The 14,077-nt window shown below is 47.9% G+C and overlaps 1 protein-coding gene across 1 annotated transcript in view; it reads right to left on the reverse strand.

Annotated features, from left to right (window-relative positions):
- Nucleotides 1-14,077, reverse strand: part of LOC147596529 (polycomb group RING finger protein 3-like) — a 69,981-nt gene that overhangs the window by 41,994 nt on the left and 13,910 nt on the right. The window contains exon 2 of the mRNA XM_086769451.1: nucleotides 4,521-4,638. Within this exon, the coding sequence (XP_086625577.1) occupies nucleotides 4,521-4,629 (109 nt within the window). The 5' untranslated portion in view covers nucleotides 4,630-4,638. The remainder of the gene's footprint in view (nucleotides 1-4,520; nucleotides 4,639-14,077) is intronic.

Below are 14,077 nucleotides of genomic sequence, written 5' to 3' on the forward strand. Positions count from 1 at the left end.
TATCTTGTGCCTCAAAGGCTCACTCTTCCATGGTCATAAAGTCCAAAGTTCTGGCAGAGGCGCCAGTCCTGGAGTCAGGTACTGATGTCTTGGGCATGCTTGCTTCTTCCAAAGTCTCTCCCCGTTACTAGGAAGAATGAGGAAAACACTGCCTGTGCTCCCAAATATTTTAGCATTCTTCCCAGGGCCCCAAAATCTCTTTTGATCAACTTTGGACTTCTTGTTGCAACATCATTAATACCCACATGAAAGAGTCTGAGTGGATAATAGTCCGAAGGTTGTACTAAGCTCATCAGTCGTCTGGTGACATCCCTGACTCGGGTCCCAGGGAGGCAGCAAAATTCCCCAAAATGAGGGTCCGGTCTGCAAATGAGTGCCTCTGTTCTGCTCAGGAGGGAGCCACCTATGACCATAACTCATCGTTGTTTCTTCTCAGTGCTGGTCTTAATGCAAGTCTTGTTGTGAGGGGTTGGTTGAACTGACCTTGGTGACGATGCTTGCACAGATTCCTCCTATCTCATTATGCACTTTGCCGGCTTCTCTTGCCGGCTCACCTACCCCGCATGCACTGAAGACCCGCTCCGGGGAAAGCAGGGCATCACACGGATACCGTCAAGCCAAGCCTTCAATTTAATGCTGCGCAACACAGGGTTAAATACCCGTACACCCGCTACGCACGCGAACACACCCGCCCCCCTGTGCCCATGGACCCATCTATGCCCGCCACGCACCTGCCCCTGCACCCATGGACTTATCCGTGCCCACCACGTACGTGGACGCACCTGCCCCCTGCACTTGTGGACTCATCCGCGTCCAGTGCGTGAATCACCACGGACCGCCCCTCCTGCATACATGCAGCCCTGCTAACGTTACCCCACACACTTCATCTACCATATCCAGAGCCTTGTACCTATTCTTTAAAGGTAGCTGAGAGGGTAAGAAGGGGTTCCTCTTACCGCTCCATGCAGTAACCTGCTTCCACTCCTCCCTATCCCTCGTAACACTACCTTCCTCCTGGCACAAAACAGATCCTGGACCTACCTCCGTAGTGGCCATACTGAGTTGGCATGTGTGTACCAGAGATGGCAGAACACAGCTCCATTGCTTGATCTCCTTCTCAGACTCTCGGATGCTCCTCAGTCCACCCACCTCCTCCTGAAGCTTGGCCACCAGGCAGAGTAGTTCATCTACCTGGTCACACCTCCCATAGGCTTGCTTGCTATCACCCTCCATCTCCAGGAATATCCTCGCACACACTCACCGCAGTCTGAAGCCTGGGTGGTCACATGCTCTGACAGGAGCTCTGTCTGTGTGGCTGCATTGGTTCTACTGGGTGCTAGAAGCTCAGGAGAAGCAGAGGATACCACTTTTTGCCAGGTGGTCACCATGCTGCCGCGCACCTGCCCACTGCCACGTGCCTGCCCGCTGTGCTAGGTCCCCTGTTGTAGGATACAGTGTAAGGCTTTTCATCCATTTTGAGCTGTGCTGGGCACCTCCACCTGGTCTTCCTTTCTGAGCAGAGGTGCATATTCTCTCATTTTAAATATACCCCCATATACATTTTTGCAAACCCTTGCAGAGTTTAAAGAGTTCACATCCACAAGGCCTGGTTCTGACAATTCTGTGAAAGCTATGACTATAGCTCTTTATAAACTCCGACAACATATCAATGTAGTCAAGAATGTCACGTGCTGCAAAATATCTTTGTTTTGAGCGTCCATTTTAAACTCTCTATAAACAGAGGCTTTTATTTCATTAGTAACAAAGCGGTAAATATCATACTGCTTTAAATGCTTGTTTAAAGGCTTGCTTAGAAATTTATTTCTTCAGTCTGTCTGTAACTTCTGAGGCACAGGCCCCCTACTAAAAATGGTTTTAAAATCCCCAGCTATTTCAGAACCCATTTTGCCTTTTAGACCAATGGCCCAGGCATGCTTTAATAATGTGTCTATCAATCACTGTTAAGAAGTACTTAACACCATCCTTGTGTTCAGAAAACGGTTGCCTGTCCAACAAATCTGCCTGCTATGGAGCATCCAACTCTTCCACACTCACCTTGTTTCTTCTAAAACCTCCAGAGTTTCCTGCCTCCTCCAGAGCACTATCAAACTCTTTTAATAAAATGAGCGTCTATGACACAGTGTTCTGGTTTTGTTTAGTGAGGGGGGGCTACGGTGGCAGCTTCTGTAAGAAGCTGCTAGAAGTTGTTTCCCCTTTGTTCAGTGGACTCGGCCGGGCCTAGGGCGGACCCACTGCTGGCCAGGGCCGAGCCAATTGGTAGCAGAATGTTCCCTGATAACACCTCTGCGATAACGTATTTAAGAAGGGGAAAACAGGGGAAAAAAAAAAAAAAATAGAAGATGATGTGAAGAAGCTGAAGCAGGGGTAGAGAGTGGGAGGCACGAGCCTTGTGGGCCTTGCAGCCCTCACTCTCTGGCCTCCCGCCGGGCGGCCGTCTGGGCCCAGCCCGGCTGCTAAAGTGGAGAGAGGAGATGTGAAGAGAAACTGAGAGGCATCTGCCAAAGCCTGATTGTGAAGAATTTATTGGGAAAGGAACAGCTGCAAACACCAAGGTCAGTGAAGAAGGAGGGGGAGGAGGTGCTCCAGGTGCTGGAGCTGAGATTCCCCTGCAGCCCATAGTGAAGACCATGGTGATGCAGGTTGTCCCCCTGCAGCCCACCGAGCATCACGTTGGAGCAAATACCTACACTGCAGCCCATGGAAGACCCCAAGCTGGAGCAGGCTCCTGGCAGGAACCGTGACCCATGGAGAGGAGCACATGCAGGAGCAAGCTTTCTGCCAGAAACTGCAGCCTGTGGGGGACCCACACTGGAGCAATCTGGACTGTATCCCATGGAAAGGGATGGAAAGGGCCCATACTGGAACAGTTCTTGAAGGACTGTTGCTGGTGACAGCCAACATGGCTTCACTAAGGGCAGATCGTGCCTGACCAATTTGGTGGCCTTCTATGACGGGGTGACGGCATTGGTGGACAAGGGACGAGCAACAGAATCCACTGGGAATTGCCAAAAGATTTGAATTAATAATTAAAAATCAAGACCCAGACTGGAAAGATATAGACATAATGTTAAATGCAATGACTGAGACGGAGAAACAGCTAATTCTAAAAACCGCCTGAACTCATGTCCAGGCTCAAATTACAGCCGGAACGCTGGCAGGGGGAGTCGATCAGTGTGTTCCCCTGACTGACCCAAATTGGGATCCAAATGATAATACAGACTATCGCATATTAAAGCGATACCAAGATTGGATAAAATTTGGATTGGAGAACGCGATCCCGAAAGCTGTAAATTGGTCAGCAATTTATGCTGTGAAGCAAGGGCAAACTGAAACCCCCACGGAATTCTTAGACAGATTGCGATTGGCAATGTGTAAATATACCACTTTAGACCCCTCATCTGATGTAGGGCAGCAACAATTGGTATCGTTGTTTTTGGGCCAGTCATCCGAAGATATTAGACAAAAACTCCAAAGACTAAAAGAGCCTGAGGTGTGGGATTTGGAGAAGTTAATTGAAGGAGCCTGGAGGATGTATAGGAATAGGGAAAATAATGATAGGAGAAGATTAAGTAGATCAATAGCCACGGTAACAATCACGGCCTTAGGACAACAAAGTGTGGGACCCCAGAGAACCCCTGGAGGCAGAGGTATCTTCATCAATGACATAGTGGGATTGAGTGCATCCTCAGCAAGTTTGCAGATGACACCAAGCTGAGTGGTGCAGCTGATACTCTTGAGGAAAGGGCTGCCATCCAGAGGGACCTTGACAGGCTTGAGGAGTGGGCCTGTGAGAACCTCAAAGTTCAACGAAGTCAAGCACAACGTCCTGCACATGGATCAGGGCAATCCCCAGTATCAATACAGGCTGGGTTATAAATGGATTGAGAGCAGCCCTGCAGAGAAGAACTTGGGGATATACTGGTGGACGAAAAACTGGACCTGAACTGGCAATGTGTGCTCTCAGCCCAGAAAGACAGTCGTATCTTGGGATGCATGAAACGAAGCATGACCAGAAGGTTGAGGGAGGTGATTTTCCCCCTCTACTCTGCTCTCATGAGACCCCACCTGGAATACTGCATTCAGCTCTAGGGTCCGCAGTACAAGACAGACATGGACCTGTTAGAGCAGGTCCAGAGGAGGGCCACAAAAATAGTCAAAGGGCTGGAACACCTCTCCTATGAAGAAAGGCTGAGAGAGTTGGGATTGTTCAGCCTGGAGAAGAGAACATTTTTAATGAACATATTTCATGACTGTTCTCAATTCAGAGAAGTGATGCATTGTAGCTATGGTAAGAAAATTATATCTAATTGGAGTCTTCCTAACAAAACATGCTTAAAATTGGAATACAAAACCATTTCCATAGATACTAGAACAGCATTTCAAATAGGTAATTATTCTGGCTTTAAAAAACTTTAAATTTAAACTAAAACTGTTAAAACATCTAGCATATCAAATAAAAAACAATTTTAGCTTGCTCACAGCATTATATTCCTACTTACAAGTATGTAGGCATTCTGTTACAGTGGTGGCATCAATCAGGTATCCATTGCATAAATGACAGGTTATATGGGCATTAATGTCCCAAAGCTTAATCTTTCTAGTCATCATCTTCAGTATCTGGAGAAAAAAAAAAAAATCACCCACACATTACATAGCAACTCAGATATACTGATGAGGTAAAAGTAGTTTTGAAATAAATGAATAATTATAATTCATCTTAAAGATACACTTATATAGACAGCTTCATGCTCTTGTATACTTATGCATATATTTTGAATGAGTACTAAAATTTTATAAGATGATAAAAATGAATGGTGAAATAATTGAGATCTACACTATTTTACATGTCAAGTTTTCAGAGTAGAAGAGTCCTAGTACATTATTAACATTGAACAAGTGTGGTTGGTTAGCCTTGACTAACTGCCAACTCCCACACAATTGCTTGCTCACTACCCCTCTTCAGCATAACAGGGAGAGAAAGTAGGAAGAACAGTAATGAGAAAACTCATGGTTAAAAATGGGGAGTTTGCTTACCAATTATGGTCAAAGGCAAAATAGACATGACTTGGGGAATATAGCTTAATTTATTGCCAACTAAAATAAAAATGTAATTGCCATGTTGGGTAGTGAGAAACAAAAGTAAAAACATTAAACCAACACCTTTCCTTCTTCCCTTTCCCATGCCCAACTTTACTTCTTCACTCCAGACTCCTCCACCTCATCCCCCCTAAGCTGCACAGAGAGGATGGAAGGTTACAGTACATAATGGTTTCTCTCTGCTGCTTCTTCCTTCTCACGCTTTTTCCTCTGCTCTACTGTGGGTTCTCCAGGGTGAAGTGACCTATGACCGGGCCTGATTAACAGGCCCGAGCCAGAGTTGACCCATGGATGATCTGTATCACATTGCTATGTTCAGCAGGATTGTGTTGTTTTAATTATAACTTCTTCAGTATACACAGAGTGTGAGAAAGTACATCATAAGAATGGGTAACAACTCTTTGGCCTTGTTTATGAAAAAACAGAAGATATGCAAGAGAGAAGCGTTACATCACAGCAACTCCCTTGTTTCCTCTTTTGAGCTCTGGCCAAGCTCTGGGGGGAGGGGCAACAGGGTAACTGAAACCAGATGATTCTGCATTGTAGAATAATGAAAGAAAGTTGTTTATTTAGCACTATAAAAGGCTGGACCCTCTTGCAGCGACTTTGGAGACCTCACCTACGAGTGGACGCACTGCATAGGACCTCCCAATTGCCGGGACAGGCTCTCTAAATCCTCGCTGCAACTGGGGCTCCCCAGTGACTGTATCTCTGGATGATGGTAATGTATTAATAGGGCAATTGGTGATGTATCTTTCTTAATTACTATACTTATTTTCATGTAGTAATGATTGGATGCATGTGGGGTAATGTTAGCAGGGCTGCATGTATGCAGGAGGGGCAGTCTGCAGTGATTCGCGCGCTAGGCGCGGATAGGTCCATGGGTGCAGGGGCAGGTGCGTCCACGTACGTGGTGGGCACGGATAAGTCCATGGGCGCAGGGGCAGGTGCGTCCACGTACGTGGTGGGCACGGATAGATCCATGGGCGCAGGGGCAGGTGCGTCCACGTACGTGGTGGGCACGGATAGATCCATGGGCGCAGGGGCAGGTGCGTCCACGTACGTGGTGGGCACGGATAAGTCCATGGGTGCAGGGGCAGGTGCGTCCACGTACGTGGTGGGCACGGATAAGTCCATGGGCGCAGGGGCAGGTGCGTCCACGTACGTGGTGGGCACGGATAGGTCCATGGGCGCAGGGGGCAGGTGCGTCCACGTACGTGGTGGGCACGGATAAGTCCATGGGCGCAGGGGCAGGTGCGTCCACGTACGTGGTGGGCACGGATAAGTCCATGGGCGCAGGGGCAGGTGCGTCCACGTACGTGGCGGGCACGGATAAGTCCATGGGCGCAGGGGCAGGTGCGTCCACGTACGTGGTGGGCACGGATAAGTCCATGGGCGCAGGGGCAGGTGCGTCCACGTACGTGGTGGGCACGGATAAGTCCATGGGTGCAGGGGCAGGTGCGTCCATGTACGTGGTGGGCACGGATAGGTCCATGGGCGCAGGGGGCAGGTGCGTCCACGTACGTGGTGGGCACGGATAAGTCCATGGGCGCAGGGGGCAGGTGCGTCCACGTACGTGGTGGGCACGGATAAGTCCATGGGCGCAGGGGCAGGTGCGTCCACGTACGTGGTGGGCACGGATAAGCCCATGGGCGCAGGGGCAGGTGCGTCCACGTACGTGGTGGGCACGGATAAGTCCATGGGCGCAGGGGCAGGTGCGTCCACGTACGTGGTGGGCACGGATAAGTCCATGGGCGCAGGGGGCAGGTGTGTCCACGTACGTGGTGGGCACGGATAGGTCCATGGGCGCAGGGGCAGGTGCGTCCATGTACGTGGTGGGCACGGATAAGTCCATGGGCGCAGGGGCAGGTGCGTGGCGGGCACGGATAGATCCATGGGCGCAGGGGGCGGGTGTGTTCGCGTGCGCAGCGGGTGTACGGGTATTTAACCCTGTGTTGCGCAGCATTAAATTGAAGGCTTGGCTTGGCGGTGTCCGTGTGATGCCCTGCTTTCCCCGGGGCGGGGCTCCGGTGCGTGCGGGGTAGGTTAGCTGGCAAGAGAGCCGGCAAGTGGTGACCCCGACGTGTGACAGGTCCGGACGGTTTTGAGCTGGGGCCGCGCGGCGGTCGTGCCTGCCTGCTGTTAGGATGGCATCCATCTCTGATACAGTGAAGGTATTAAAGGCGTTGGGTAAAGATGTGCATTGTCCGGTGCACACGGCACCGTTGACGGAGTTCATCCTATGGATGCAGAAAAGGGGCTTGATTAACAAGCCGGGTGAGGTGATGGACGTGGCGCGGTTACAGGCGGCGGGGAAAGAGTTACTGGAAGAAGGGGGGGTCGGAACGAAGGGTGTGGCGACGCGGCTGGAGATGTTAGGTTCGGTGAAAAGACTGCTGGCTAAGGCTCGAGAGGCGCGCCAAGTGTGGGTTGCGGCTTTAACTGCAATCAAAGAAGGGTGGCCCTCGGAAGGGGAGGGGGATGGACAGGGGGGTGGCGCTCCGGTGGTCTGCCTGGTTCGGCCGGGAGCCTCTGATGGTGGTAGAGGGGCGATGGAATTTGGGTGTACTCCCCTGTGTATCACGCCTTCCTTGCCGGAGGAGCCTGACCCGAAAGAACAACCCCCCAAATACGAGGACACAGAAATGCCCTCTGTCTCTCCTTCTGCCCCATCGGCTCCACCGCTTGTGGATTCGCGGAGGGGCGATAGTGAGGCGGGAGCCAGTTTCGAGGTGGCGCCCGAGGAGTCGCGGGGCGCGGAGCGGGGTCCGAGCGCTTTCCCGGTGGGGAAAAGAGCCGCGGTCCCCGAGACCAAGGATAAAGCGGCGGTGATAGAGCCGCGGTCCTCCAGACCAGAACGACGAGAAGCACTGCTTCAAAGGAACATAAATCAGTTTTAACGAGTCTAACAAAAGTGTTAGAGGAACAGAACTGTGCTATTAATAACACTGACCTGAAGAGCTTGTTGACTTGGGTGTCCGCTCACGTATCAAACGCAAACCTCTGTAATATCTATACAGAGGGCTCCTGGAACACCATAGGTATTGGACTGTGGGACTGTGCAACGCGGGGTGACCCTGCTGTCCAAAGGTTATTACCGGTGTGGCGTGTGATGTTTGAAGCCTTGAAGAATCACACGCAGAAAGGAGATGCAACAGCACCCGTTACCCCGTCCGCTCCTTCGTCCATGGAAACAAAGACTAACAGCGAGCCGGAAAATCCCTTTGATCCAGGTCCCATAGATCCGGAAAAGGAGCCTTCGGTCTTTGGAGCTTCCTCGCTATAGAGGTGGCGTGTTTGTGTGTGTGTGTATAAGCATGAAGTGAATGGTGTGAAATAAGGGATGAATACTGTCTTGGTTTTAGCAGGGATGAAGTTAATTTTCCTCTTAGAAGCTTTGGATTTTGTATGTGAAGAATGTTGATAAAAATGCTCTGATGATAAGGGCTGTTGTTAATGAGACCAAGGACACTGTCTGGCTTTCCAAGTCTCGTTAATGAGCAGGTGCAGGAAGCTGAGCCAAAAAAAAAAAAAAAAAAAAAAAAGAATCTGGAAACAGGTAATTGGGAAGGACCATTCCCTCTTATGACGTGGGGGAAAGGATATGCTTGTGTCTCTACAGGAGCAGTGAACAAGTGGATCCCTGCACGATGGGTACGACCAGCGCTCCAAGCTGCCTTGCGTTCGTCGGATTGTTAACAAGCTGTGTGGCAGCTCCATGGACATCAGTCACAGAAAGAACAAATGTGTGGGTAACTATGGCTGGTGCCACAGGGTGGGGCGCCATTTGTCTGTCTGTATCATCTTCAAATAAGCCTTTCAGAACATGCTTGGTCAATCTGCCAGATCAGATAGCGGTAGGACGGCAACTCTGTGTAAAACAACAGCAGCTGCGAGTGCTGAGTGCTAAATTACAAAAGATGGAACTTTTGGGATCCCTAAAGATGGACTTCTGCCTATTTCCTTTAACTATTCAGGAGCTAATGTTTCTAGAGGGGTAATGATTGTAAATGCTTTAAGACCTATACATCGCAATGGCACAGCATGGTGTAACCACGCGAGCACATATCAAAATCCTGACAGCATAAAAGACCTAAACGAAGTACACATAGCATTGAATCTGATTGCCAAGATAATACAGAGTTTTGGAAACCAGGTGAAATTATTGCTGCTTCAATCTTTGCACTTGATGTGGCAAGTGCCCAGGCGTTAGCTACGCTAAATAAATTGGGCTTTTGGCTTGCTAAGTAAACACATGCAATTATATCAGTACTATTAACACTGTTAATTGATGTAGATTCTGTACGCTATGCTACTTTACAAAACAGAACCGCTGTTAGCCTGCAGAGCACATATTTGACAGGCCTTGTTGTGTGCGCTGGCCACGCGTGCAGCAACACCTAGTCAGTACTCTGCCACTGAATCTGCTGAGGGATAAACAGAGGTGGCTCGGAGCCAGGGAGAGAGAGGATGGACCCAGAGCACACTTTATTAATAGCAGGGGACGCCCTGAAGGTGCTGCGCCTGTCTCCCTTCTCTGCTCTGACCCTGCTGATCATCATCCTCTTGCTCGACGGTGTCTTTGGCGTAGTCGGGTTGGTAACAGAATAGATCAGCAATAGATTTTTTTATTATTAGCACAAAATCATGGTTGTCAGGATTTTGATGGGCTTTGCTGCATGAATCTGTCTGATCATTCAGAATCTATTCACAAAAGTATTCAAAACTTGCAAAAAGGAGTACAAAAACTGCAACAAAGTGATGATTTTGATATATTCAGAAATCTTTTGGTGGATTGATAAAAGCTTATTACAAATAGCTGTAGGATGCTTATTCATTCTTTTTATATATGTATTTTGATCTGTATTCCGTGTGTGTTGATATGTGTGCAGACTTCAATAGATAAAGCGTTGAAACAAGCCTCTTCTCATAAACAAAGAAGAGAGAGATGTGGGTATTTCTTGAGCCAGTACTGTGTCAGTGAAAGCACACCGACCTTGGGGGAGGGATACAATCATGCTCGCTGGAAGAAAGCCATGGAATGAGAAGGGAAGCTTTAAGATACAAGACGTGGTTAGCAGAATTTATGGCTTGTTTCAACAGAGGCCTGCAAAAAACTAGTCACTGGCCTTGTAGATAAGAAGGTTACTGAAGTTATTATGTTTGTAGTAATAGAGAATATCATAATAGAAAATTAGTAGAAAATAGTGACATTTAGGGTTTTTTTTATATATATATATAAGGTGTCATTAGTAATCTTATTAGCTTGTGTAGGGCATAGCTAGGTGGTTGCTATCCTTAGCTAAAAAATTGTGATACTAGGCATCATACTAGGTATAATCATTAACATTCCGTGCTTGGTCACCTGTCTATAAAAGTGACACAGAGAATACTACATCAGAACGCACACGCCATACGACGTCAGTTCCGACTGCCCGTCTCACACGGTTGGGCTGTAGTGGCAGCCTGTCCAGCATGTCAAGCACCTAACCCGAACCAGGCCTTATACTACCCAGGCGTTAACCCCGGAGGTATGCTCCGAACCAGGTACGACAACTAGATATCACAGACTATGCGCTATTTGGCTGTTTCAAATACATTCATGTTGCGATCGACACTTGCTCCCGAGCTCTCTTCGTGTGTCCATTCACGACGTCCACGACACAAAATCCATCCTGCACCAGAGCTGGGCTTTTATTTGCCTAGGGTACCTCGGAAAATAAAGACTGACCGTGGGCCGTCACGGGTATCTCGCCACTTCCTGCAGATGGGGGGAGTCCGCCATACGTTTGGCATTCCTCTGAACAGCACCAAGCAAGTGATTGTAGAACGCGCGCACAAAACCCTGAAAGCACAGCTAATCTGCTTCAGAGAGGGGGGAAAGAGGGGTTCGCCAGGAGTCTTGGTCAGTGAAGTACTTGTGGTACTGAATCATATGTCCTTCGCTGGCCCTTAATCCGTTTCCCCTATCCAAAATCATTTTTCCTCATGTCAGCTGCTGTTTGGGGGCAAGGCACTCCCAAAGGTCTGGTACCGCCTGCCAGAAGACCCACGTTGGGAAGGTCCCGCTGATTTGCTAACATGGGGACGAGGGTATGCTTGTATCTCCACAGGTGTGGGGACCTGATGGATCCCAGCCTGGTTGGTACCGCCGTGGCTGGAGGATCGGCAGGGTGACCGAGCGGCTCCACGCTCTCCAGCTCATCCTAGTGGGATTGATCCTGATTGTGAGTCTTCCAATGGCAGTGATAACGCCTAATTTCTGGGAGCGGTTCACGAACTACATCAACTTTACTCAGCACGCGACGAAGGACTGACACAAATGAAGTTGGCATTAGATTATGCCCTTGCGAGGCCTGGCATCGGTTGCAGCGACCTAGAGGGAGTCCTAGGTCTCCTAAGCTACTGCTGTTTGGACTTCAGCAAGAACTCCTCCTCGGCCTTGGAGAAGACGCGTGCGCATGCTGCCCAGTCAAAGCCCTAAAGGACTGGGGTAGTTTCCAGACCTGTTCGGTTTACCTAGATGGCTAAGAAATATTGTGTCTATAGGTTTGACAATCCTAGCAGTTGCTTTGATAATGCTTTGTTTGTTTCTGTTACTGTTACGTTTCGTGCATGCTATGGTTGAGGGGTCACTAGGCGACTATCCATGATCAACTATGTTATGGCGGCATCCACCTCAGGGTACCAGCCATTAGACCAGGATGATTTAGCATACGGGGGGGAATTGTGGGGTAACGTTAGCAGGGCTGCATGTATGCAGGAGGGGCGGTCCGCAGTGATTCGCACGCTAGGTACGGATAGGTCCATGGGCGCAGGGGGCAGGTGCGTCCACGTACGTGGTGGGCACGGATAAGTCCATGGGCTCAGGGGCAGGTGCGTCCACGTACGTGGTGGGCACGGATAAGTCCATGGGCGCAGGGGCAGGTGCGTCCACGTACGTGGTGGGCACGGATAAGTCCATGGGCGCAGGGGCAGGTGCGTCCACGTACGTGGTGGGCACGGATAAGTCCATGGGCGCAGGGGCAGGTGCGTGGCGGGCATGGATGGGTCCATGGGTGCAGGGGGGCGGGTGCGTTCGCGTGCGCAGCGGGTGTACGGGTATTTAACCCTGTGTTGCGCAGCATTAAATTGAAGGCTTGGCTTGGCGGTATCCGTGTGATGCCCTGCTTTCCCCGGGGCGGGGCTCCGGTGCGTGCGGGGTAGGTGAGCCGGCAAGAGAAGCCTGCAGATGCATTACCTTTAAATGCTATTACTGTTAATTTGTTGATAATTGCTACTAATCCTTTATGAAATTCTCTATTTGAATAAATCAAGTGAAACTCGGTCTTGTTGATTATTTTGGTATTTCAATCTTTTGTGCTGATCCTGCTCTGAGATAAAACACACAGACAGCAGTTTCTTTAGGAATATCCATCTATTCTGGCATGGATCCTCCACAGGCTGCAGAGAATTATCTGCTCCAGCACCGTGGAGCACCTCCTCCTTTCTCTGACCTTGGTGTTGCCTCTGTTGTTTCTCATTCTTTTTGTTCCCTACTCCTCTCTTTTTCTGCCCTGTCTTAAATATATTTTCACAGAGGTGCCACAAACTTTGCTGATGGGCTCAGCTCTGGCCTGTTGTAGGTCTGTTGCCAAGTCAGCTATATCCAGCACATGACAGTCCCTGACCTCTTCCCACAGAGGCCACATCCCTGCAGCCCACCCCCCCTTGCCACTTACATCCAATACACTAAGGGATGCAAATTTAAGACCAAATCCTATTTTACTCATCTAAGTAATTTCAGTCAAGCTAGTAATTAAGACATCTGAAAGTGAAGAGAAATGATCCTCCTATAATTGTCAAAGTGCAAAATCAAAAGGAATAGGTCTGATTTGGCAAATTTGTGTTATCCTCACATATCATTATGGTTAGAACATGATTTTGAATCCATATCTGAAAAATGGAGCTGAAAAGTAAAATAAACCAGGTTTCTTAAACATTTAAAATCAAATTAAATAAAGAAAATATGACAAGGTAAACTTCTTGTCCCATCAGTAGAACTATATTCTGTTGTACTAGGAAATGTGAAACACAAAGCTTTCCCCTCCCTTTCCAAATTAAAAGGAATGCATTCATAATTTTAGAGTTAAATAAGAACAGTGGTTTTTTGTGTGTATTTGTTTTTCCCACCACTGGTAGAGTAAACAGAAACAGACTACAAAATGCATGCTTTAATTAACAAATATACTGCTACCTTTTAAATATATATTATCTTTCTGCCTATGGAACCTCAAAAAGAAGAGTAACAAAAAAATTAGAAAATTAAAAAGTCACTTCAAACAGTACTAGGAAACTAAGTAACCTTTATTTCTCAAACATATAATTCTCATAAATATACAGCCAAGGATTAAGATTCAAACTTCCTAAACTTTCCCTCTCTCTAATTGTAATTGAATACTTAGATTTCTGTCCTGTTTATCCTCAGAATATGTGCAACATTTTTCATTCTTTTTGTTTAAAATGCAAGAGAGGATAAGTTACCCAGGAAGCAGATATATTCTGATCCCAAAAACCCTTATGTGGGCAGTTTTAAATATGATAAAGAAACCACCTGCTTATACATATATATCAAAATAAAAATTGCACTGGTAGCATAAGATGACAGCATTAGATTTAATTAAAACAGGAGATTAAACTGGTTTACTGTATGTTACTTATGGTTCCCACACTGCAGATTACCAGATTACACTCTGTTATCAGATAAGCTTGCTCTCCAGTAAACTGACTGAGTAGGCGTGGCTCACAAATACTTGTTTTAACTGAGTTTGTTTTGGAATACATTTCAGAATTCAAATAGTGAAACATTTTTCACAGTATGCAAAGCTTCAGAAAGGAATATGAGAAGATGGTAGCTGGAATCCTAAATTTGTTAAACATAGAAAAAGATTAAGGTAAATAGATTAAGTGGTAAACTAAG

The sequence above is a fragment of the Chlamydotis macqueenii genome, chromosome W, assembly GCF_036417535.1.
Source record: "Chlamydotis macqueenii isolate bChlMac1 chromosome W, bChlMac1.mat, whole genome shotgun sequence".
Taxonomy (NCBI): domain Eukaryota; kingdom Metazoa; phylum Chordata; class Aves; order Otidiformes; family Otididae; genus Chlamydotis; species Chlamydotis macqueenii.